The sequence below is a fragment of the Ranitomeya variabilis genome, chromosome 7, assembly GCF_051348905.1.
Source record: "Ranitomeya variabilis isolate aRanVar5 chromosome 7, aRanVar5.hap1, whole genome shotgun sequence".
Lineage (NCBI taxonomy): Eukaryota > Metazoa > Chordata > Amphibia > Anura > Dendrobatidae > Ranitomeya > Ranitomeya variabilis.
Window position 1 is genome coordinate 31,920,404 of NC_135238.1, and position 26,868 is coordinate 31,947,271.

At 44.2% G+C, this 26,868-nt stretch overlaps 1 protein-coding gene across 1 annotated transcript; it reads right to left on the minus strand.

Annotated features, from left to right (window-relative positions):
* Positions 1-17,950: 17,950 nt before the first annotated feature.
* Positions 17,951-25,553, minus strand: CHST12 (carbohydrate sulfotransferase 12). Its single transcript, XM_077274764.1, has 2 exons — positions 25,411-25,553; positions 17,951-19,603 (listed from the first exon to the last, which is right to left on the minus strand). The coding sequence occupies exon 2, from the start codon at positions 19,517-19,519 to the stop codon at positions 18,251-18,253; it is 1,269 nt and encodes a 422-aa protein (XP_077130879.1). The 5' UTR covers positions 19,520-19,603; positions 25,411-25,553; the 3' UTR covers positions 17,951-18,250.
* Positions 25,554-26,868: the final 1,315 nt, after the last annotated feature.

The following is a 26,868-nucleotide window of genomic DNA, read 5'->3' on the forward strand; positions in this document are numbered from 1 at the left end:
TAATCCGGTAACCACTATCTTTTGGCTGGGTCGTTGTAATCAGGGCCGGACTGGCCATCGGGCAGTTCTGGCAAACGCCAGAAGGGCTGGTGGCAGTCGTGGGCCGCTTGCCAGCGCCGATTACCCCCCAACTCACCCCCCCGCCAGTGCCGCTGCATTCAAATATACCGGCGTCTATGACGCCGGTACAGTTGAATGCAATGATGGAGGAGAGAGCGTCTGCTCCCGCTCCCAACATTCCCCTCTTTGCCTGGCGCTGACACTGCGGGTGCGCGATGATGTCATATCATCGCGCACCTGCTGTCTGACCAGGCATACTGCAGCTGCTCAGACCAGAGCCAGGGGCAGCGCGGGGCACGAGGAGAGGTGAGGAGAGTGGGTTTATTTAAAATATATCACTGAGTGATAACTGGATTGTGGGGCTATTGGGGGGCTGCATTACATTCTATGGGGGCTGTTCTGTATTACATTCTATGGGGACTGGCTGTATTACATTCTATGGGGGGGCTGCATTACATTCTATGGGGGCTGGCTATATTACATTCTATGGGGGCTGTGCTGCATTACATTCTATGGGGGCTGTTCTGTATTACTTTCTATGGGGGCTGGCTGTATTACATTCTATGGGGGGCTGCATTACATTCTATGGGGGCTGTTCTGTATTACATTCTATGGGGGCTGGCTGTATTACATTCTATGGGGGCTGTGCTGCATTACATTCTATGGGGGCTGTTCTGTATTACATTCTATGGGGGCTGGCTGTATTACATTCTATGGGGGCTGTGCTGCATTACATTCTATGGGGGCTGTGCTGTATTACATTCTATGGGGGCTGTGCTGTATTACATTCTATGGGGGCTGGCTGCATTACATTCTATGGGGGCTGGCTGCATTACATTCTATGGGGGCTGGCTGCATTACATTCTATGGGGGCTGGCTGCATTACATTTTATGGGTGGCTGGCTGCATTACATTCTATGGGGGGCTGGCTGCATTACATTCTATGGGGTCTGGCTGCATTACATTCTATGGGGGAGGGCTGTATTACATTCTATGGGGTGCTGTATTATATTCTATGGAGGGGCTACATTATATTCTATGGGGGGCTGCATTATGCTCTATGAGGGGGCTACCATATATTATATATGCAGGGGCTGCATTATACTATATGAGGGGCCTGCATTATATTCTCTGGGGGGTTACATTATATTCAGGGGGCTACAATATATTCTGTGGGGTGGCAGCATTATACAGTACTATATGTGGGCTGCATTCTACTGTATCGAGGATTATGGGGAATACATTATACTATATGAAGAACTATGGGGTGCATTATACTATGGGAAGTGAATTGTACTACATGGATGACAATGGCGGGGCATTATACTACAGTATATGGAGCACTATGAGGAATGTATTATACTATTTGGAGGACTGAGGAATGTATTATACTATTTGGAGGACTGAGGAGTGTATTATACTATATGGAGGGATTGCAGTGTATTTTAATATATGGAGGTCTATGAGGAGTGTATTATACTATATGGAGGACTATGTGGAGTGTATTATACTATATGGAGGACTATGTGGAGAGTATAATACTATATGGAGGACTGATGAGTGTATTATACTATATGGAGGACTGAGGAGTGTATTATACTACAGTACAGACCAAAAGTTTGGACACATCTTCTCATTTAAAGATTTGTCTGTATTTTCATGACTATGAAAATTGTAAATTCACACTGAAGGCATCAAAACTGTGCGTTAACACATGTGGAATTATATACTTAACAAAAAAGTGTGAAACAACTGAAATTATGTCTTATATTCTAGGTCAGTGATGGCGAACCTATGACACGCGTGTCAGTGCTGACACGCGTAGTCATTTTCAGTGACACGCCGGCCGCCGGCCGCGGCCCCATAGAAATTGCTTCTTTCCCAGGGACTGAAGGAGAGGAAACTCTCCTTCAGGCCCTGGGAACCATATTAATGTGTAAAATAAAGAATTAAAATAAAAAATATAGCTATACTCACCTCTCCGACGCAGCCTGGACCTCACCGAGGGAACCGGCAGCGTTGTTTGCTTAAAAATCGCGCTTTTCCTTCCTTACGTGAAGTCCCGGCTTGTGATTGGTCGCTTGCCGCCCATGTGGCCGCGACGCGACCAATCACAGCAAGCCGTGACGTAATTTTAGGTCCTTCAGGATTTTAAAATCACGTTCTGGCTTGTGATTGGTCGCGTCGCGGTCACATGGGCGACGCGACCAATCACAAGCCGGGACGTCACGGGAGGCAGGACAAGCGCGCATTTTAAAATGTGACCATGTGACCGCGACGCGACCAATCAGAAGCCAGAACGTGATTTTAAAATCCTGAAGGACCTAAAATTACATCACGGCTTGCTGTGATTGGTCGCGTCGCGGCCACATGGGCGGCAAGCGACCAATCACAAGCCGGGACTTCACGTAAGGAAGGAAAAGCGCGATTTTTAAGCAAACAACGCTGCCGGTTCCCTCGGTGAGGTCCAGGCTGCGTCGGAGAGGTGAGTATAGCTATATTTTTTATTTTAATTCTTTATTTTACACATTAATGTTGTTTCGATACCGATGCCCGATACCACAAAAGTATCGGATCTCGGTATCGGAATTCCGATACAGCAAATATCGGCCGATACCTGATACTTGCGGTATCGGAATGCTAAACAATGGCATCCGATCCGATTTTTTATCGGATCGGATGCCATGCAGGAGGTCTGTGGGTCCAAACAACAGAGCTCCGGTGCAGAGCGTCTAGGCCTGGGACTTCCGGTAGGCCAGGCGCAGCTCCCGGAAGTCCCAGGCCTCTGCGTCGGATCTGTGTTGTTTGGGCGACATTGCGCTGCTCCCTGCTGCGCCGACCAGAAGTCCCAGGCTGCACTTCTGAGGCCTGAGGAGATAGCTGTCTGGAGGCCCTGTGATAGCTGTCTGGAGGCCCTGTGATAGCTGTCTGGAGGCCCTGTGATAGCTGTCTGGAGGCCCTGTGATTGCTGTCTGGAGGCCCTGTGATTGCTGTCTGGAGGCCCTGTGATAGCTGTCTGGAGGCCCTGTGATAGCTGTCTGGAGGCCCTGTGATAGCTGTCTGGAGGCCCTGTGATTGCTGTCTGGAGGCCCTGTGATTGCTGTCTGGAGGCCCTGTGATTGCTGTCTGGAGGCCCTGTGATTGCTGTCTGGAGGCCCTGTGATTGCTGTCTGGAGGCCCTGTGATTGCTGTCTGGAGGCCCTGTGATTGCTGTCTGGAGGCCCAGTGATAGCTGTCTGGAGGCCCAGTGATAGCTGTCTGGAGGCCCAGTGATAGCTGTCTGGAGGCCCTGTGATTGCTGTCTGGAGGCCCTGTGATAGCTGTCTGGAGGCCCTGTGATAGCTGTCTGGAGGCCCTGTGATAGCTGTCTGGAGGCCCTGTGATTGCTGTCTGGAGGCCCTGTGATTGCTGTCTGGAGGCCCTGTGATTGCTGTCTGGAGGCCCTGTGATTGCTGTCTGGAGGCCCTGTGATTGCTGTCTGGAGGCCCTGTGATTGCTGTCTGGAGGCCCTGTGACTACTACAGCAACCATCATCCAGTGAACTGTGGGGTGTCATTGGCCATTACTGAGATAAGTGAGAGGGAGGCATCAGTGATGGCGAACCTGTGGCAGTCCAGCTGTTGCAAAACTACAATTCCCATCATGGCTGGCCATTCAAAGCAAAGGCTTTGGCTGTGAAGACATGATGGGAATTGTAGTTTTGCAACAGCTGGAATGCCACAGGTTCGCCATCACTGGAAGAATTCCCCCTCCCCCTCACTTATCTTAGTTCACGGCACCCCACACAAGTTAAATAATAGCAAGACCAACAAAAGAAACCAACTGACAGATGAACAAAGAAGTCACTAAGCAGGTAAGTTAATTCTAATTATACATATTTGTTATTTAAACTATACATGTCGCAAAATTATGTTTTTTTATCAAGGTGACACACCACCCAAGTTATGCTCGGTTTTTTGGCGAATTTTGACACACCGAGCTCAAAAGGTTGCCCATCACTGTTCTAGGTTCTTCAAAGTAGCCACCTTTTGCTTTGATCACTGCTTTGCACACTCTTGGGATTGTCTTGATGAGCTTCAAGAGGTAGTCACCGGAAATGGTCTTCCAACAATCTTGAAGGAGTTCCCAGAGATGCTTAGCACTTGTTGGCCCTTTTACCTTCAGTTTATGGAGCATCAGAATGAGGTTCCATAGCATTTGGTCGTCTCAATCCCTTCATTATCTACGAAATCCAGTTATGTAGGTAAAGTAGCGTTTTTTATTGGTACTGCAACTAAAAGCAATAAATAGGACTGAGCTGTAATGCTGGATACAGCTGTGATTATATGTTATATAGTCGTGTTACACTCCCCTCACTTCTTGTAACCTACAAGTGTACAAAGATATTATACAGTCACCATGTGACAAGTGGGCCTGTGTAACTTCAAATGCCAGGGCGGAATTTTAGTCCCAGTCCGGCCCTGGTTGTAATCTACGGCTATTTTGCAGCATAATGCAAGAGAATGGGGTCACGTTGGGACCCGTAAGGTACCTCAACAACCAAGTAGTAAAAAATTCAAATGGTTCTGATTTTTGTGACCTGTCTAAGTACTTTGCGGGTCACAGTACAACCCCATTAATTTGGCCAAAATTGCTATGTTACACCAGCCTTGTTGCTACTCTCTCCCATGTGTGTCCTTTATACAGTAGGGAGTACAGAGGTATCAGTTTCACCCAGGACCCCAGTGCCTTTCATACCAGTGCTTCACATATGGGTACGGGTTCAGCAGAGGTTATCCTACTCTTTTAAATAAGCCCCCAGTTTTTTTCTCGGCAAGCCCTCCAGAAAAAGAAGACATGGCATCTGTCGAAGTATTTGGGTGTCAGTACAAGCCTGGCTTTGTATGTTAAGCATAATCTAGGTAACCGGTAAGCAGAGAGAAATGTCTAGGCAACGCAGGAAACTTTTCCATCTCATCGAGCTTTTTAAAAAAATTTTAAGGCAAAAACTGGAAGAAAAGAGTTAAACCCGCAGCGTGTTGATGCATATTACTCCGAGAACCTGACTGTAGTTTTCCATGAATTCCTGAGTTCAGTGTCAAAGCCAGAGCAGTCTGCAGCATTACAAACACTAGACGCCTTTCACGGGGGATTTTCTCACAAGTTGTAACGAAGAGAGACATCCTTCGTGAATATCCAAAGGCTTTCATTGTGAGGCACGGCCCGCACAAGACATGTCAGTTTAAGACGTGGAAATAACTTATTCCTTGCCGGAGACTTAAAAACACAGCGCTTCACGGCCTAGTGGTCATCAGAGGCCTCTATTCATTAAGTGGCTTAAAGGGGAACCACTCGAGGCCTCCAATCTTGGTTCACATGTGGTTCACCTTTAAGAGGGAATTAGTAGCAACACAGCAATTAGGATTAATTGCTTCTTAATAAGAGCCGGTCTCGTGAATACTTCGCCTGTCAGTAAGATAAACACATTTGTCAACTAGTCTTCAAGCCTCATTTACATGCCAGCGCTCATTTGCAACCAAAGGATCCATTATCGTCAACTAGGCCTTGATATTCCACGATCAGGCCTGACTAATCAAGGTCAAAAAGGCTATTTTGTCCATTAGCATCTATTCTTTTTTCTATTTTCAAGATCAAGTTAATGCAAATATGATTGTGTAGATTAATTTTTTTTTGTCTGATGATCAATGATTACCTGCAACAATAGCATGTGTTCAAGTAATAAAAGACCGGCAGGAAGCACTGGAGCTAAGGGATTAATAGGCAAGTAATATTTAATTATCTTAAAACCATAAGCCAATATGAAAATGGGTGATTTCTTGATCCCAGACAACCCCTTTCATTTTATCAATTAATTACAGTAGTAAAGATTATTCCTCAAACCCCAATGCGGTCTTCTAATAAGGTACACGTTTATTCATTTGCGCCAATGTAACTTAATTTTAAATTTTCCCACGTTTTGCACATATCACCCCCTAAAATAATGCCCGCCCATGCACTATTTACCATTGGAACCATCCTGCTGTAGTTCCAGTGCCCATTGTCTATCACGTGCAGCTCAGTTTCTTTCTGCCGGCTTCCTGCCAGAATAGCTCTGCTCTGGATTTCAAATAGTTGTTTCTGTGAGGAATGAAATCGCAGAAAAGGGCAAAACCTATTTCATTACAGTGGATAAAGCTCATACCAGGAAGCAGAGGTATGCCGGTAACCAAGAGGAGCGATGTACTGCAGGATGGGGCTGTGTACAGAGGCTGTAAAGAGTGATATAATTGCAGGATGGAGCTATGGATAAAGGTGCTAAGACAAGTGAGTGATATACTGCAGGATGGGGCTGTAAATACAGGGGCTGAGAGGAGTGATATACTGCAGGATGGGGCTCTGTACAGAGGCTATAAAGAGTGATATAATGCAGGAAGGGGCTGTGTATAAGGCCGGCGTCACACTGGCGAGTTTTACAGACGTATGAGCGCAGAAAATACATCCGTAAAATACGCATAACACACGGCACAATGATTCCCTATGGCCCAGCTCCTATCAGCCGTATTTTACTGATCCGTATTATACGGTACTCTACGGCCGTACAAAATCGCAGCATGCTGCGTTTTTCAGCGTATTGCGCAAATAATACGCCAATGAAAGTCTATGGGGGCGAGAAAAATACGGATTCCACACGGACCAGCAGTGTGACTTGCGAGAAATACGCAGCGGTGTTATTGAAAAGCCGGTAATTCAATTGCCGGCTTTTCATTTCTCCTGCCTAAACCCGACATGATGAGACATGGTTTACATACAGTAAACCATCTCATATCCCCATTTTTTTTGCATATTCCACACTACTAATGTTAGTAGTGTGTATGTGCAAAATTTGGGCGCTGTAGCTGCTAAAATAAAGGGTTAAATGGCGGAAAAAATTGGCGTGGGCTCCCGCACAATTTTCTCCGCCAGAGTGGTAAAGCCAGTGACTGAGGGCAGATATTAATAGCCAGGAGAGGGTCCATGGTTATTGGCCCCCCTGGCTACAAACATCTGCCCCCAGCCACCCCAGAAAAGGCACATCTGGAAGATGCGCCTATTCTGGCACTTGGCCACTCTCTTCCCACTCCCCTGTAGCGGTGGGATATGGGGTAATGAAGGGTTAATGTCACCTTGCTATTGTAAGGTGACATTAAGCCAGATTAATAATGGAGAGGCGTCAATTATGACACCTATCCATTATTAATCCAATTGTCTGAAAGGGTTAAAAAACACACGTTATTAAAAAGTATTTTAATGAAATAAACACACAAGTTGTTTTAGTATTTTATTGCTCTCTCAATCCATCCGGAACACCCTCGCTTGGCAACATAATAAACGCACAAGATACATACCCTCAGATGAATTCTCAGGTCCCACGAGGTAATCCATCTGAAGGGGTTAATTATTTTACAGGCAGGAGCTGCGCTAAAGCACTGGAAAGGAAAGCTGGGTGATCTGTACTTACATGGAGTTGCGGTGAGGCGCCCTCTGGTGGATGTTCTCATGAACTGGAGCCTTGGAAAAGTTCCCACGCTCGAGTTCATATGAGTTCATCCACCAGAGGGCGCATCACCGCAACTCCATGTAAGTACAGATCACGCAGCTTTCCTTTCAGCACCCGGGGGATTACAGACACGAGCGAGTGCTTTAGCGCAGCTCCTGCCTGTAAAATAATTAACCCCTTCAGATGGATTACCTCGTGGGACCTGAGAGTTCATCTGAGGGTATGTATCTTGTGCGTTTATTATGTTGCCAAGCAAGGGTGTTCCGGATGGATTGAGAGAGCAATAAAATACTAAAACAACCTGTGTGTTTATTTAATTAAAATACTTTTTAATAACGTGTGTGTGTGTTTTTTAACCCTTTCAGACAATTGGATTAATAATGGATAGGTGTCATAATTGACGCCTCTCCATTATTAATCTGGCTTAATGTCACCTTACAATAGCAAGGTGACATTAACCCTTCATTACCCCATATCCCACCACTACACGGGAGTGGGAAGAGAGTGGCCAAGAGCCAGAATAGGCGCATCTTCCAGATGTGCCTTTTCTGGGGTGGCTGGGGGCAGATGTTTTTAGCCACGGGGGGGCCAATAACCATGGACCCTCTCCTGGCTATTAATATCTGCCCTCAGTCACTGGCTTTACCACTCTGGCGGAGAAAATTGCGCGGGAGCCCACGCCAATTTTTTCCGCCATTTAACCCTTTATTTTAGCAGCTACAGCGCCCAAATTTTGCACATACACACTACTAACATTAGTAGTGTGGAATATGCAAAAAAAGGGGGATATGAGATGGTTTACTGTATGTAAACCATGTCTCATATCCTGTCGGGTTGGTAAGGAGAAATGAGAAGCCGGCAATTGAATTACCGGCTTTTCACATATATCGCACTGAATTAAATCTAAATACAGAATATATATATATATGTGTCTCAATGACATATATATATATACAGTGTATAGATCTATATCTATATATCTATATATCTATATATCTATATATCTATATATCTATATATCTATATATCTATATATCTATATATCTATATATATATATATATATATATATATATATATATATATATATATATATATATGTTTTACCGAACATTTGAGCACATAAATCCATTAGATGTCGGTTTTGCAAGCCTGCGAGAAAATATCGCCGTACCGATGCCATACGGATTACATACTGAGGATGCCATGCGCAAAATACGCTGACACACCCTGCCTACGGAGGACATACGGATCACTATTTTGGGAACATTTCTCCGTATTACGGCCGTAAAAAACGGACCGTATTGTCTTACGCCGAGTGTGACGCCGGCCTAAAGGTGTTGAGACAAGTGATATTCTGCAGGATTGGAATGCATATAGGGGACTGAAAGGAGTGATATACTGCTGGACAGGGCTGTAAATACAGGGGCTGAGAGGAGTGAAATACTGCAGGATAGGGCTGTAAATACAGGGGCTGAGAGTAGTGCTGTACATATAAAGGCTGAGTTTAGTGATTTCCTACAGGATACAGCTGTATAGAGTGTCTGAGAGGAGTGTTCTAGATTGAAGGTTAAAATTTTTAACAAATGGCCCAGACTTGAGATCTAATGAGATAAAAAATATAAGTAGCTAGAATCGGGTATTATGGTAAAAACTGAAAAATTAAACTGCTTCGACTGAATTTATTAGTGGGAATAAATTGTTTGGACAATTTTGAAGAGGTCTTTTCCTGAAGATTGACAGTCTTGTTCAGCGGCAGCTTTGGATCGATGCTTGCAGTGGTCTATTGAAAAGAGCTCGTGTGCACTGAGAATGCTCGGCCAAGCCAAAAGACTGCCGAGGTGGCCGGTAACCTAAGCAACCAGCTTTAAACAATAGAATTAAAAGTCCATCTGTTATTGTAAACAGAGAGGTGTTTTAATAAGATTAAAATTGCAAAGTTGGTTGATTTCACATGCACTTTGCAATTTCAGCCATTATTGATTATGAAGCAACCCTTTTTAATAATTGTTGACTTGCATGGTTTGCATGTAGAGAATAAACACCAGGTTAAGGAATCTTCACAATCCTTGCCTAAAGCTACCACAAAACATTTGATCTCTTTCAGATCAGTTGTGAAGGATGTGAATAGGAGCACACAGGGATGCAGGTATAGGGGATGCAAACTGAACCAAATGCCTGGGGAGACATAAGAAGACACCATTATTAACGCCATGTGCCAGAGGGACCCTGCACTAAGACCCTGGAACTGCAAATTACACTCCTGGGAGCTAAGACATGTTCATTTTTGGATTTTCTCAGATTATCAATATGTCATTTGGGACTGGTAAAAATCTACTCATGGAATAACAGCATATAAAGTGCAATGCGCCCGAGTCCCGGGCAGAAAGCAATCAGAGCAAACTCATTGATTTACGGATCAATGCGTTCTGCACAAACATGACATTTCTCCCTGCAGCTGTACAGGACTGGTTTTAGTAGAAATCACACACAAGAAGAAACATGAGCGGTCACATAAATGTCAGCGGAGTGTGAGAACAGGGCTGTGTTAGACTATTCCGCATGGCCATGTTACTCCACACACCGCCATCGCCTAGTCGGCCGATGTGTGCGCACAGAATGTCCGGGCAGCTCGACCTTCTGGATTCTCCTGGTGGCTGCTAAAATATCAACACTTCCAGAAAGTTTTCTTCCAATCAGGAGTCGGGAATAAAGCCATAGAGGGGCAAAAAAAAAAAGAAATATAAAAGTATAAAGCAAAAATTGAGCATGAGAGGCTACAATACAAATGTCACCAACATGTTTCTCACGGCGCTCTAGCTTCAAAAGTCGGCAAGTGTGAGCCAATGTTTATAATCATTTACCAACTTTGAAGGAGTCCTTTGTGAAACCAAAAAATGGACATTAGGAAACAGTTATAGCATTGTCACTATATGGGGGTGTAACAAAGTTTTTGGGTCATCATGCAAAATCAGTAACAAGTTTCAGCCAACATGTGAAGTTTCGGCTACCAATAGTATGAACCCACCTTTAAGAACCAGGTTTAGGTGCAGCCCCCTGTACTTACACCCCTGAGGTCCTGGAATGGTGAAGCATAAATTCAATTTTTTTTTCCAACCACTTTTGGCTCGAGCCAAGGTGACTTGATGGATGAACTCTCTGTAGGAAGATCGATTTTGTGCAAGCCTAGATAGGTCCACCAGGATCTTCTCCACCATTATCTTGACTGTATCAAGCCATCAGGTTGCTGGTCTTCCACGTCGCTTCGTTTCTTCTAGTCTTCCGACCATGATGGCCTTCTCTAGTGATCGCTCTCTTCGTATGGGTCCAAAGTAGACAAGTCGTAGCTTGGTGATCCTTGCTTCGAGTGACGGCTTGATTTAGGGAGCCGATACATGTGCTAAAATGATCACATTTGTCAGCAACTCCTTCTCAAATTCCTCAGAAAAGATCAGGTTCCTCCAGCAAGAACCTCACCCCACTACTATGCCAGCTAAAGGGCGATGGATAATGGAAGGTTATGATCGTCATCTCTTAGGCGAGAACGGTTACACAGGGCGTAGCGGGTCTGAATTACACCAACACGTTTATCCATTCTAATTATGTGGGACGCTTGATTTTTTTTTTCCTGTGGTGTTGTTGCAGGTAGACGGAAAAAAAATGCCAGGTTTTCCTGGTCAAGAAGATCAAGTAAGAAGATACTTTGACCCCACTTCATCATTTGAAGAGGTTTTCGTTTTTAGTTTTTTACTTCTTTTTCTTTTATGGTAGTCGCTGTTTTTTTTTTAGTTAAATTCTTGATTGCAGAATTTTGCTCAAAATTAGAAATGCTCTTTTGTTTTGTCTTTTTACCTTTTTTTGTTTTGCACTTTTCTGGAGCAAAAAAGTCACATAATCCTATAAAATATCACAACGTAGCAAACATTATCTGAGATTTTGTAATCCACCTTTGTGACATTGCGAAAAGTCACAAATTGGGATTAAAAAAAATCTGGATAAGGAAAAGACAAAAACCAAAGTAAAGTTAACAAAAAAAGGCGCATATTTAATAATGAATTAAAAAACGCAAATTAAGAAGAAAAAAAATCACTGATTTAAACAATTTTCTGGAGTAAAAATGGTCCTAACGATGATGAATCGGGGCCACAGTGTCCCTTTACATTTCACAAACCATTTACACAGTACTTTCCAGTTCCTCATTCTTTCCTCTTTTTACCATTGTCACTTTCTAGTAACAGCTTGGATTTCTGACTAACTAAATTTAACGAAGACCACAAACCCATGTTCTCCGCCCAAAGTTTGTCATTATTACAACATTTTATGATTTACGGGAGCAAACGATGAAATAGCGTTCCCTGTTTGTGCAGAGGGAAACGACAATCATAGATTTAATCAAAAGCAAGGCAAACTATTGTTATCTGTTATCAGCCACATTCCCCTTTCCCAGGGTTAATCACATGAACTTCTAGCTAAGGATTCAGAGTTCATTGTTCCTTTAAATACCTTAACTTTTTTTTTTTTTTTCCTATGATTTATTAGGAGCGGATTTAAGTCATCTTTTGGCCGCAATTTCAGAGCAGCCGTCCCATGTATGAGATTCCTGATGCTTTACAGATGCATGAAATACAGATTTTTGGCTCCGGTCATTGCAGATTCTGGCTCTTATTACTTTTTTTTTTTTAGCCTTTCTACGTGTAAGGGCTACAATTTCATCTCTCCTACACAAAAACAATCCCAAAAAGTATTGTCTTCTTTAGTCAATTTTGAGCCCCCCATTTTTATTAGGGTGGGGGGGAACTTTAATTATATCCCTTTTTAAAAATTAAAACATCTCTATGGGAGGAAAAAACACTTTCTGGACACTATATGATTTGCATCTTGCCCTTTTCAGCAGTTTTCCACCCCCATTTTTCTTTCGGGCTCCATCTCTAATTTTCAGCTGCCTCTGAGCTAGTTGGTGGCTCCTTCTCTAATTTCCAGCTGCCTCTGAGCTAGTTGGTGGAGACGAGCAACTGTGATTTTCTCCCATACCCTGCACACACAGACTTTGAGGGATTCCTACTCTGCTGTGTCTATGCTCAGAAGCAGCAACTGCATGGTGGACATTATACATCAGCACTGAGCAGTGTAGCTGTGAATCTAGCAATGGAACGAGGGAAAAAAAACACTAAGTTCATGCGTTACATTTTCGCTGCATTTTTTTTTCTGCAGGCAAAACCTGCTCTGTTAGCAGTAAAGAAGCGGCTTGCAAAACGCAGGTTTGATGCAGATTGTGTCATTTGTCAACAGTAATAAAGTTATTTTAATTTAACAAAAAAGCAGCAAAAAACACAGGGTTGTGTTTTTTGTGCTCTCACTGCTTTCTATGGTGAAAACAACGAAAGAATCGACAAGCCGAACGTTTAAAAAAAAAAAATACAATTTTCCAATTCAGTCAGTAAAAAAAAAAATGTACATGAGATTTCTGAGAATCTCAGTTTTTCTGGTCCTTTAAAAAAGCAGCTTTTAATTTGCATAAAAAAATAAGCAAAAACACAACATGTAAACATAGCCTTAGGGTGTATTCACACGTTCAGTATTTGCAGCAGAAAAATCTGCAAGTACTGATGTTGGCAGGAAAAATACACAGCACAAAATACATGTTTTTTTAAGTTTTAAGTTTTTCCCACTCATTATTATAGGTGAAATCTGGAAAAAAAAAAAAAAAAACGTTAAAAGAATTGACATGCTGCAGATTTAAATCTGCAAGGAAAAAACTTCAGGAATCATTGAGCAGAAAAAAAAAGGCGAAAAAATAGCAAAGTATGCACAGACGCAAAAGCAACAGCGCTGTGTGCGTCTCTGCCTTTCTCCCTCTCTACCCTTCTATAGGCAGCTGTAACCTGACTCCTCAGTGACGGATCACTGGTCTCTTCTTTGAACAGGCCAGGTATATCAGAAGGGGGAGAAGTGGCTCATAAGTGGAGAAAGATGTAGATTTCTCCCATATATATTCATGATTTTGTTACAAGCAAGTGCTTGCATTTATGTAAAGTTTGTTGACCATTTTATGCCGTAATTTATGTCTTGTAGGTCCAGCTGCAAATAAAGTAGTAGGACACCTTCCATCACAGTCCTAGACAATGTCCTATTTTTTTTTTTTTTTTTTTTGCAAGATGGGCGAAGATCAAAAATAATTGATTTGCATGAGAATTGCAGAAAATAAGAAGATAAATCAGCTATAGATAAAACCTGAAACATTACAAAGAGCTCATACGGAAGACTTCATAATACCGAAAAAACTATAAAGAGTCCCATCTGCTGGCCACATTGTTACCAGAGAACTATAAACCAATGTCGGTCTGTCCCACACCGGGACATTTATGGGAAACGAATGGTTTCAATATGTTCTCCAGGATTAGAAAACAATGACTGCGATTTTTTTTTTTTTTTTTCAAAAACAGCGCCACTCTTTTCTGCAGGTTGCATGTGCTATTGCAGGTCAGCCCCCTATGGAATGGAGCTGCAATAAAAGACAACAATGAACAGGTGTTGAGCCATTTTTTTTAACCCTATATATCTCCTATAAAAGTATTATTCCTGATTACCCATGAGTAGATTTGGAACAGCAGCTAATTTGTGTAAGGAACACGTGATCAAATAATCGCATAAACAAGTCCCCAGAAGGGAAAAAAAAAAAAAAAATATATATATATATATATATATATATATATATATATATATATATATATATATATATTTATATATATATTTATTATAAAACATTTTATAAATATATATCCCTGAATAATGTTGGGGGGTATTTAATTGCAGTATTTCCCCTACAAAAAAAAAAAAAAAAATGTATGATCAAAATGTATGTACCCCAAAAAGTACCAATAAAAACTATAGCTCAGCACACAAAAAGTAAACCCTCGTACCTGTGGACAGGTGTGATGATTGAAAAAAAAAAAAGTTTTGATTCTCAGAAATTGGAAACACAAAAAAAAATTGATCTGGACAGAGCGACATGTTACAATTTGTCAACACACTGCATATCGTAAAAAAACAAAACTAAAAAAAAAAAACCAAAAAAACCCGTAAAATTGTTTTATTCGCAAGCCACTTGGAATTTTGTCCCCCAAAAAATTATCATATGATCAAGTGGACCGTACCACTCAAAATTACAACTTGTGCTATAGGAAAACTCTTCCTAAGGCTAGGTAGTTGTTAAGAGAAAAAAAAAATTATTTGGCTCTAGGAAAATCAGGAGGAAAAAACAAAGATGCAAAAATGATAATTTTTGGGCACAAGTGATTTAATAACTAAATATTTCAATATAATTTCCTTACTACTGAAAAGCTTGAATGTAACATGCTCATTTTCCATACTTAACAAGACATCAATATAATTAAAGGCAAGACCTATAGGGAGCCACTTTTATAGCTGTAAGTGTGTACGCCCCAAAGAATAATCAGCACCCACCCACCATGTATAATGGGAAAAAAAGGGTCTAAAAATTATACCAACAATTGGAAAGAAAAAAAATGTGCATTATTGTATAGAGAATAAAAGACTTGTCAGCAGGACAAGAGAGACATCTGGAAGCCGGGCTCTGTAGAGAGCGCGCCATCAGCCACCATAGCTTCAGGCACAACCGCGCAGCTCTCTGCACCTCATTGAGGATTGCTGAGCGGAAACATGGAAGTAGAGGCTTATGAAAACAGGGATAAGAGGATTTACTGAAGACGGTGGAGACAAACCGCCAGATGTGTTACGCTGCCCCAGAACATTAGGCTTGCTTCTAACAAACACGACCTGTACCAGATCAAAAGCGACCGTTTTTCACGATTATTTTATTCCCGCAGATCCCCCGAGTATTCCATTTTTTTTTTTTTTAAATCTGCCATACAGTTCTGGACTATTGGGCCTTTTTATTGTTTTCACCAATGGGGTGTGGTTTATAGCATAATACAATGCAGCCTAAAGACACGCCCATGAGGATCCTGTGAGCCACACCCTATTGTAAAGACTTAAAATTAGCATTAAATCAAAAGTGGCCATATCTCTGGAATCGTATGGCGGATTTTCAAAAGAAAGATTACTCAGGGAAGCAGTGGGAATAAAAGAAAAGCATAAACTGCCCACTTTTCATCAGGTAACCAGACCTATTTCATCCTCTTCAAAGATGAATATTCATACTATATGATGCGGTCTGTGGTCATAAATTGGCTAAGAGGAGTTTTTAAGAGGGGGGGGGGGGGGAGGCATAAAAGAGTAAGGAGACTCTTCCATTGGATTATCATATTGGGCTCACTATTGGCTTCTCAGTTCACTCATTCTGCAGCCAGACGCTATAGAAAAAGGTGCAAAATGTTTAATTAAACCACTTGCAAAGATGTTTTTTTTTTTTATGCAAAAAAAATGCATGCACTTACATACCAAGAAAAAAAATAATGGCCATCAAAAATGGGAGAGGTCCTATAAGAACAGGACGCAATGACTTCAGGTGGGTCCTGTGGACAGTGATGATACAGTGTCCTCGGAGCGACAGGGGAATGAAAGGGTGAGGTTCATCTGTTATGAGGATTCTTGGATTTGGCCAGTTTGGGGTTTGGACAACGGCCCTTTAAAAGCAGCAGATACTGAAAACTACATCGCAAAGATAACTTGTTTTTCAACGGAGATACATTTAAAGAAAAAATTACACAGTTGTGACAAAACATAAGATCTGCAGATGTTACAGAGGCTATGCTGAAACTTAACGGCTTCTGTGGTCGCTCCTTAGGTAATCTTCTCTGGAAAACATCAGATAACACTTAGTGCAATGAGCTGCAGCGCAGCTTCATCTACACACAACATTGCAAGAATATACTGTGGCATTTAAAGGGTTAACCCCTATCCACCCGATAGGAGATTACTTGCTGATGCATTATCAGTGACTCCAGTTCGAAGGCTCCCTTACTTCCTGCTCTACTGAGCATGTGTCAGTTTTCAATTCTGACACATGCTCAGTATGAGCTACGTGCTTACAGTGCTATAATTCCTTTGAATGCAGTGACAGTGCCCTCCCTCTTCGACTCTAATGAGAAGTGATGAGAGAGTGCACTGTCACTGTGCATTGAAAGGAGGGACCAGCCTCACCACAAAACAAACATCACTAATGACGCTTTGCCACAACTGATGTAATCACCATGAAACAGGGATGGCACCCACTGTCCCCTGATGACATTCATTTGAGTACCCCTAAACTGGGAATTTGCAAACAAAACATCATCAAAACAGAAAAAAAAAACCAGTAAGAAGATAGTGAATTTTTAATTAAACTATATTAGAAAAGCTGTTTGACTATATTAAATAGACATTTAGGATTAACTTGGTTTTCAGACCAGCCCTTACGCTGCTTTCATGACTCATTAGTGAATGTGAAAATTAGTGAGCTGCACTGATCATTAGCTCATAAAATCCCCAAATTACGGGAAAAATCTGTGATCAGTAGATTGTTACATTACTGATATATGAGACACAGTTGGTGCTTTTAAGATTCAATGGAGAGATGAGGTGCTAGACGCAGAGAGATTCTGCAAAAATGTCTCCTTGCACAGCAGTAACAGTTCTCCATCGAACTTTATAAGCACCAACTGTCATCTAGAGAACTTTGACTGTGCAAAGAGAAGTTGCAGCCGTATGTCCGCCTCTAGCTCTTCCTCTCTCCATAGAACCTTATAAGCACCAACTGTGATCTCCTATCACAACAATGGGAGCGATCTGTCTTCACTGAACAGATGTTACCCATGAATTGAGAGTAAAAGACTAATCTAGGAGGAGAAAGTTCCTCCAATATAGGTGACAAAATTTCTTATTTTCATGAAATAAATATTAAAAAAAACAGTGACTTTAAAATGTTAAACTCCTAGATTTCGGTAGTCCCCACTAGGGACTATACGGTTTACACATTAAAAGCTGTAATAAATCAGTACAGAGCACGCTCCCTCTAGTGGTAGCTCCAGGAATTTATCAGTTAAAGGCTCATTAAAAACACACATAAAAGCTTTTGAATGGGATAATATGTCTGAAGTGTTGATCGACAGGTAAGGAGGAGGGAATAAAAATAATTCAGTGTTTCAGGTCCATTCTTCTCAGAGTCGAAGGAGTAGTGTTCAGATTCACAGAACGTCTACCACCTTCATTTTAGTAAATGGAGGTACTATTCGATCAAAACGTCAGACACTGAATTTTTTGGCGTATAAAAAAGGTTAAATTAGCTTATGGTTACCCTGCAATGACTCATTTATAACAAGGGCACCCCCATTAACTCGGGGGATTGCCCAAACTAGCCATATTATTATAAAAGCTAAAAAACACAAGAACACTTTCGAAGCCCAGCCTTCACTAGGTCAAGTTTTCAGACACTTTATTAAATACTTAAATAATATATTAACTTATAAAATAACAGTAAAAAGCATTTCTGGGAACTCCTCCTGAGAAAGTAGAATTGGAAAGACTTTTTTCTTTTTTTTTTTAATTTACTCTTTAAAAATGGAATAAAAAAAAAAAAATTATCCCTCTCAATAGAACACATCCAACAAGAAATGGAATACAGAAAGGAGTAGAAAATATGTACCATTCCGGGAAAGGCAGCAAAACAGGGATAATTTTTTGGTATTGTAAGTTAGTGTTTTTTTTTTGTTTTTTTTTCAAACATTTAGAATGTTTTCGGGTTTGGGGTACCCAAATAGAACAAAATCGGGCTCGTATAATTTGTAGAGTTTTTGCCTCCATTCTAGAGGGATCTTGGAAAACCAGTCCTCCTCCCAGCTACTCGCAGTCCTGTTCCTGTAACTGGGAGGAAACTGGAAGAGTGAATCTAGATTTAATTGTCTTAGAAGCTCAGAGGTGTCCTCGTCCAGGGTCTCCAACTTCCCTACAAAGTCGTAATCGATCTGACACGGGTGGCAGAGACGATACACTTGACGCCAGTGCTCGTTGAAAGGTTTCTGTTCTTCGGTCCGGGCATCTAGAAGGTACTGTATAAATTGAGAAAATGATGGCTTTGCCCCAGACGAGAAGGCTTCTCCTGCAGATGGGGGAACGTTTGTCCAGTTGGAATAACGGGTCAATATGGGTATAGCGAAAGTCTTATAAAAGTCTTCATTTTCCAGCTCAAACTTACTCCGGAAGGCAGAGATGAGACGGACGAAAGGATCGCGGACGAAGATGAATTTGGTGTACTTTTTTAACTTAATTTTCATCATGTGCCTGGAGAACTTTCCGTACCTTCTCCAGAACTTGTTAAATGTGAGATGACTGCTCGTATTGTGGACGTCCTCACGGGGGATCTCGAGAGGGTCCTGATACGGGACACCTTTTTTATCCAAAAGGCTCTCGCTCAACACGATCATGACTCGTTTCCAATTGGTGCAAGCCACTTTCGGGACGTAGCAGTAAATGATTCCGTGCCGGTCGTCCACTATGAGATGATCCAGCTCCTTGTTTGGAATGTCATCGAAATCCAAGTCCTTGGTGGGAAAATTAAAACTGGAGTTGGCACAGAATTTACGTAAATTCAACCTTCTTTCCTCCTGGATTAATTCCTGATCTAAAAGGCCTTCCTCCAATTTGGTCCTGGAGGACCAGTCGTAGCCTCGTACGTTTTCTTCAAAACTATTAGTTCCTCCTCGTTGGGCCAGTTTTCCCCCCTTTGTGCTCGGCACCTCATTCTTTGTGGTATCGACGTTAAGAAAACTATCTAAAAACCTGTCCACGTCTGAAACATCATCGTTTTCTGGAGTTGAGAAGGAAGAAGGGCGCTCGGCATCTAAAAGATGAGTTGGAGAAGACTTGGAGAAGGATGTGTGGTGATTAAAATGTGTTGGACCAACATTGTCCCAATAAACGATGATGTAAAGGACCATAAAAGCTGAGCCGAGGACCAACAGCAAGCAGAAGAGCCGTGACTTGGTCATTCTTCTCCGAATTATCTAAAAGCCTCTCAAAGACACCTTATACTTTGGCTCCCCCAACGCCATGCTGACTCAGCTTGGACAATCCTAAAACAAAGCAAAAAAAAAACAATTGAGGAACTTAGGTTGGGTTTCATCAAAGTGTTTTCTATACTGTAAATGGAGGTGAAATAACAAGACTCACTTCCTACAACAGGAAGCCATGGTTGGGAGGAGGTGTTCTTAAAGAATAACTATCACTTTATTTTTTTTCCCATAAATCACTTGGTGCTTTTAAAAGTCTATGGAGGGGGGGGGGGGGGGCTCGAGGCGCATACAGGCATCCCCTAAAACCACAAAGTTCTATGGACAACTAAATGTGGATTCAACGGAACATGCAGCAGAAGATCTGTGTCGGCCTCCGGTCCCTCCCCTCTCCATAGAATCTTATACGCACCAACAGTCATCTCCTATCTCAGTAATGGGAAGATCTGTATTCGCTCAAGATAAATTTTACAAACGATTTTAAAAGTGCAGGATCAGTACAGGAGGAGAAAGAAAACTGTACATTTAAGTAAATCATCAGCCTGTTAATGAGGTGAGTTCTAACGCAACAGATAACGTTCAATTAGTGCAAACAGTGCCGGACTGAGGAAGGGGGCACAGTATTAACAAAGGGGAATGGGGCTGCCCCTCACATACATTTCCAGGAAGAACAACAGAGAAAGGGAGAAAAAAAACAAAGTTCTAATAAAATGTTTCCGAATACTTTTTCATGGGGATTCACTAGAAAGACGTCCACATACAAAACATTACTTAATGTACTGCATGAAAAGGCGGAAACAGAGCAATAAAAAGGAACTGTGGAGAGGGTGAAGCGGAACCAACGATTAGGTTAAAAACTGATCATACAATTCTTCAAAGTGTTCATGAGATTAAGATAAACCACCAACATAAGGGGTTATATCCTTAGGATATAATGTTAAGACCTCCAGAAAGTAAGTTGTAAGCTTTCCTTTGAAAAAAAGAAAGAAAAAAAAAGTGTTCAAGAAGTTGAGGAATTAGAAGCACAGCCCCTCATGTGCACCCCCGGGTATCCACACTCATTCATGTAAAATTGGTCCTAGCTACAATACCAGGCACCGTCCAAGGATGAGAGTGGCGCCATTTCTGGGAGAAAGCAGCCACCCGTTTCTTATTTCCTATAACCCCTGTGAAGCTTTCCCAAGTGACAATTCTAGTGAAGCGTCTTGTAAGATTCCTTGGATAATTAAACGGTTTGAGAAGAGGGAAAAGAAATTAAAATTCTCAAGTAAACTTTCCAGATAAAGACCCCCATGAAGTAGAGGGGTCTCTATCCGGTGAAAGGGAAATTGCATTATATTTCTGGGGGTCTCGTGCGGATCTGAACCAGGGAGAGCAATCATGTCCGTGGAGGCGGGATGGAAAGACGTACAATGGCCAAACTTTTGGTTCCACGATTAGGCGCTGCCAGAGGCGCTTGGCTGCGCCCCACTCCCTTCTCCCCATGTAGAGGGGTAGTTCGCGGGAGGAAAGGCTGATGGCCAAATCACCACTTCTAAGAGTTTGCAACTGGTGCCAAACTTGTGAAACTTTCAGAATAGAGCCCTCGGGCACCCAGAGCGCCAAAGCTAATCCCCCATTATGTACTTGGGTATTTTTGAGTTGGGTATAGAAGGGTGACAACAATAGCAGATCCCTCCCTAAAAAAAGGCCCCCCAGAACAAGAAGATACAGACGCTGTGATCTGCTCGTGTTTCCACTTAACATCTGAAATAAGGAAGACTGACGTCAGAGGAACAGGGAAGGAGAACGCCGAGAGGCCGGGGGCTCGGACTTAAAACAGAAACACATGTCCACGGCTTGTGGCTTCTGCAGTTATTAGTAGGTTCACAGATAAACGGGAGCCACATGTTATAGAGCGACAGCATTTCACAGGTACAGGAGAAGTCGGGGACCTCCAAAGATCTGTGAGCCACCCGACCATATTCCTAGCCAGCAACAAGGCCCAGGACCACGGAACTGGAGGTCAGTCTCCCCATTAGTCAAAACAGATCTCTCCTTAATAAATGACGCAATGACTCCCCCTTTTCATCCAAAGTAGCAAAACCTGTGTCCTGCGCCCTCCTGCCAATTCCCCCGTCAGAAGAACGCAGCCCCAGCGCGTCGCAGACCTCTAATTTTCTAGCAGAAACAGCAACTCCCAACTCCTACACCCCCAGTAGTCACAGCACCACCTTCACACCAGAAACTACCACCATGTCCATCCCCCGAGGAGTCGCACCGTGGCCCAGGCCTCTTCCCCACATGTAGGCCAAACCTGTGGTCCAAGCCTCTTCCCCACGTGTTGGCCAAACCTGTGGATAAGTGCTGACATTAGTCTAATATGTAGGGGGGCTTAACTCTCAGCGTGCCACGAGAACATGTCACAGTGGTGCGGGGTCATCCCTACTCTAGACTCCCATTATGGGGGGATGTTTAGAGCGCTAGAGATAACCGCTATCAGATTTGTGGCAGACACTGATCTACCTCAGACAGACGAGCAGCCGCTGCAGATAACACTAAGACCATGTCCTTCACTCAGTCACTTATCCACCAACTACAAGGCCTTATCTCTGCCAATCACAGCTTCATACATACACTCACAGATAGGCCAACAAACAGAGGGTTAATGATCAACAGACATTCCATACACTATATATATATATCCTGTGTGTACAACAAGATAAAGCCTTTACAACCAGTAATCTCATCAGCCACTGGTGACAATGAGGAATTCAAGAGGTCACAGACATGATTCAACACTATCTCTCTATAGTGCCCCCATATACAGTCCCTAGGATACGCATTGCACCCCCCATTAGTCACACGCCAGTATACACAGTGCCCCCCATACAGTCACACGCCAGTATTCACAGTGCCCTCCATACAGTCACACGCTAGTATACACACTGCCCCCATACAGTCACACACTAGTATACACACTGCCCCCATACAGTCACACACCAGCATACACAGTGCCCCCCATACAGTCACACGCCAGTATTCACAGTGCCCCCCATAGTCACACACTAGTATACACAGTGGCCCCCATACAGTCACACGCTAGTATACACAGTGTCCCCCATAGTCACAAACTAGTATACACAGTGGCCCCCATACAGTCACACGCTAGTATACACAGTGCCCCCCCATACAGTCACACGCTTGTATACATAGTGCCCCCCATACAGTCACACGCTACTATACACACTGTATGGGGGCACTGTGTATACTAGTGTGTGACTGTATGGGGGCAGTGTGTATACTAGCGTGTGACTGTATGGGGGGCACTGTATACTAGCGTGTGACTGTATGGGGGGCACTGTATACTAGCGTGTGACTGTATGGGGGGCACTGTGTATACTAGCGTGTGACTGTATGGAGGGCACTGTGTATACTAGTGTGTGACTGTATGGGGGGCACTGTGTATACTGGTGTGTGACTGTATGGGGGGCACTGTGTATACTGGTGTGTCTGTATTGGGGGCACTATGTATACTGGTGTGTGACTGTATGGGCGACACTGTGTATCCTAGTGTGTGACTGTATGGGGGGCACTGTGTATCCTAGTGTGTGACTGTATGGGGGGCACTGTGTATCCTAGTGTGTGACTGTATGGGGGGCACTGTGTATCCTAGTGTGTGACTGTATGGGGGGCACTGTGTATCCTAGTGTGTGACTGTATGGGGGGCACTGTGTATACTGGCACAGTGCCCCCCATACAGTGTCACACTAGTATACACAGTGCCCCCCATACAGTCACACACTAGTATACACAGTGCCCCCCATACAGTCACACACTAGTATACACAGTGCCCCCCATACAGTCACACACTAGTATACAGTGCCCCCCACAGTCACACGCCAGTAAACACAGTGCCCCCCATAGTCACACGCCAGTAAACACACTGCCCCCCACAGTCACACGCTAGTACACACAGTGCCCCCCATACCGTCACACACTAGTATACACAGTGCCCCCCATAGTCACACGCTAGTATACACAGTGCCCCCCATACAGTCACACACTAGTATACACAGTGCCCCCCATACAGTCACACACTAGTATACACAGTGCCCCCCATACAGTCACACACTAGTATACACAGTGCCCCCCATACAGTCACACACTAGTACACACAGTGCCCCCCATACAGTCACACGCTAGTATACACAGTGCCCCCCATACAGTCACACACTAGTACACACACTGCCCCCCACAGTCACACGCTAGTACACAGTGCCCCCCATACAGTCACACACTAGTATACACAGTGCCCCCATACAGTCACACACTAGTATACACAGTGCCCCCCATACAGTCACACACTAGTACACACAGTGCCCCCCATACAGTCACACGCTAGTATACACAGTGCCCCCCATACAGTCACACACTAGTATACACAGTGCCCCCCAGTCACACACTAGTATACACAGTGCCCCCCATACAGTCACACACTAGTATACACAGTGCCCCCCATACAGTCACACACTAGTACACACAGTGCCCCCCATACAGTCACACACTAGTACACACAGTGCCCCCCATACAGTCACACGCTAGTATACACAGTGCCCCCCATACAGTCACACACTAGTACACACACTGCCCCCCACAGTCACACGCTAGTACACAGTGCCCCCCATACAGTCACACACTAGTATACACAGTGCCCCCCATACAGTCACACACTAGTATACACAGTGCCCCCCATACAGTCACACACTAGTACACACAGTGCCCCCCATACAGTCACACGCTAGTATACACAGTGCCCCCCATACAGTCACACACTAGTATACACAGTGCCCCCCATACAGTCACACACTAGTATACACAGTGCCCCCCATACAGTCACACACTAGTACACACAGTGCCCCCCATACAGTCACACACTAGTACACACAGTGCCCCCCATACAGTCACACGCTAGTATACACACTGCCCCCCATACAGTCACACACTAGTATACACAGTGCCCCCCATACAGTCACACACTAGTACACACAGTGCCCCCCATACCGTCACACACTAGTATACACAGTGCCCCCCAGTCACACACTAGTATACACAGTGCCCCCCATACAGTCACACGCTAGTATACACAGTGCCCCCCATACCGTCACACACTAGTATACACAGTGCCCCCCAGTCACACGCTAGTATACACAGTGCCCCCCATACAGTCACACACTAGTATACACAGTGCCCCCATACAGTCACACACTAGTATACACAGTGCCCCCCATACAGTCACACACTAGTATACACAGTGCCCCCCATACCGTCACACACTAGTATACACAGTGCCCCCCAGTCACACGCTAGTATACACAGTGCCCCCCATACAGTCACACACTAGTATACACAGTGCCCCCCATACAGTCACACACTAGAATACACAGTGCCCCCCAGTCACACACTAGTACACAGTGCCCCCCATACAGTCACACACTAGTATACACAGTGCCCCCCATACAGTCACACACTAGTATACACAGTGCCCCCCATACAGTCACACACTAGTACACACAGTGCCCCCCATAGTCACACGCTAGTATACAGTGCCCCCCATACAGTCACACACTAGTATACACAGTGCCCCCCATACAGTCACACACTAGTATACACAGTGCCCCCCATACAGTCACACGCTAGTATACACAGTGCCCACCACACAGTCACATTAACGCCTTCAGCGCTGGATAGAGCCGGATTCTCTCTTTCCACCTCCCTTCTGCAGCGGCGGCTGTGTGCACGGTACCGCTAGCAATGAGCCAGCCTCCCCGTGCCCAGGCCCCTGGAATAAGATTGATATAACAGCCGGCATCAGTCCCGTTATACCGCACCTAAGCGCCCAGTAGGATGTCCTTCTGTCGCGACACACGCTCCATGTTATCTTCCTGCCACACTTCACTGCCGACAGGAGGCCACAAAAGGACACATCCAGCTGGACGGCCAGCTCAGCCCGGAGTCCCGGCCCTCTGCTCACAGCCTCCCATCTGCTGAGGAGGCCCCGCCCAGAGCAGGAGAAGAGGGCTCACGTGACGCGACAGGGGCCGCCATGATTCTTGTGGTCACTGAGGGCAAATCTCACACTGCTCAACAGTGAAAAGACGGCACCAAGATGGAAAAGCCGCGTTACAGCGTGTACTGATATATGAATGATGAACAAATGGAAGCAACAGGTTCAAAACATCTCAGTTTATTTAGTATGGAGTATGAGCGCAACATGCAGAAATCCCGTTATTTACAGCCTTGGCGACTATCAATGGGGTCTTTTATGGTTATCTGAGGACTGTTCCATGGCGCTGAACGCATTTTATAAAATCATCAAGATCCACTGCTGGCAGCTGCTTTGTAATTGCTGACCTGTGACGTCACAGCTGTGCTAAATGGGAGACAAGTCTGGAGACACAGAGCCATGGGAGCACGCATAGGTCATGCAGGCGGCTCACAGTAGTACGAGCAATACACGGCCTGCCCTGAGGGTATGTTAAAAAAAGGCTACAGGGAGACTTTGGAGAAATAGCCATACCACTGGTCCCACCACCAAATCAACAACAAGCCGATCTGCCAGTGTAACTGGTGAGAAGGCTAGAGGGGTCTGTTCACCGTACATTGTAACACCCCCACCATAATCCTGGGAATGGGACTGGTGTGACGTTCCCTTATTAATGGTGTTCCCCACGTGGTCTCCAGACCTATCTCTGGCTACCATTGAGTCCGAGACAAAAGTCGGACTCATCGCTGAAGAGGACAGACCTCCATTGCAGCCTTCCTCTGCACCATGATCGCTTTTGAGAGTGATAGCGTGAGGTCAATGAAGGGGCCTTTACTGGGGAACGTCACTCCAGGGAACGTCACACCAGTGATCGTCACTCCGGGGAATGTCACTCAGGGAATGTCACTCTGGGGAACGTCACTCCGGGAAACGTCATTCAGGGGATCACCACTCTGGGGAAAGTCACTTAGGGGAAAGCCACACCGGGGATCGTCACTCAGGGGAACGCCACATTGGGGAACGTCACTCCGGGGAACGTCAATCGTCACAACGGGGAAAGTCACACCGGGGATCGTCACTCCGGGGAACGTCACTCAGGGGAACGTCACTCAGGGGAACGCCACATTGGGGAACGTCACTCAGGGGAACGCCACATTGGGGAACGTCACTCAGGGGAACGCCACATTGGGGAACGTCACTCAGGGGAACGTCACTCTGGGGAATGTCACTCCGGGGATCGTCACTCCGGGGAATGTCGCTCAGGGGAACGCCACATTGGGGAACGTCACTCAGGGGAACGCCA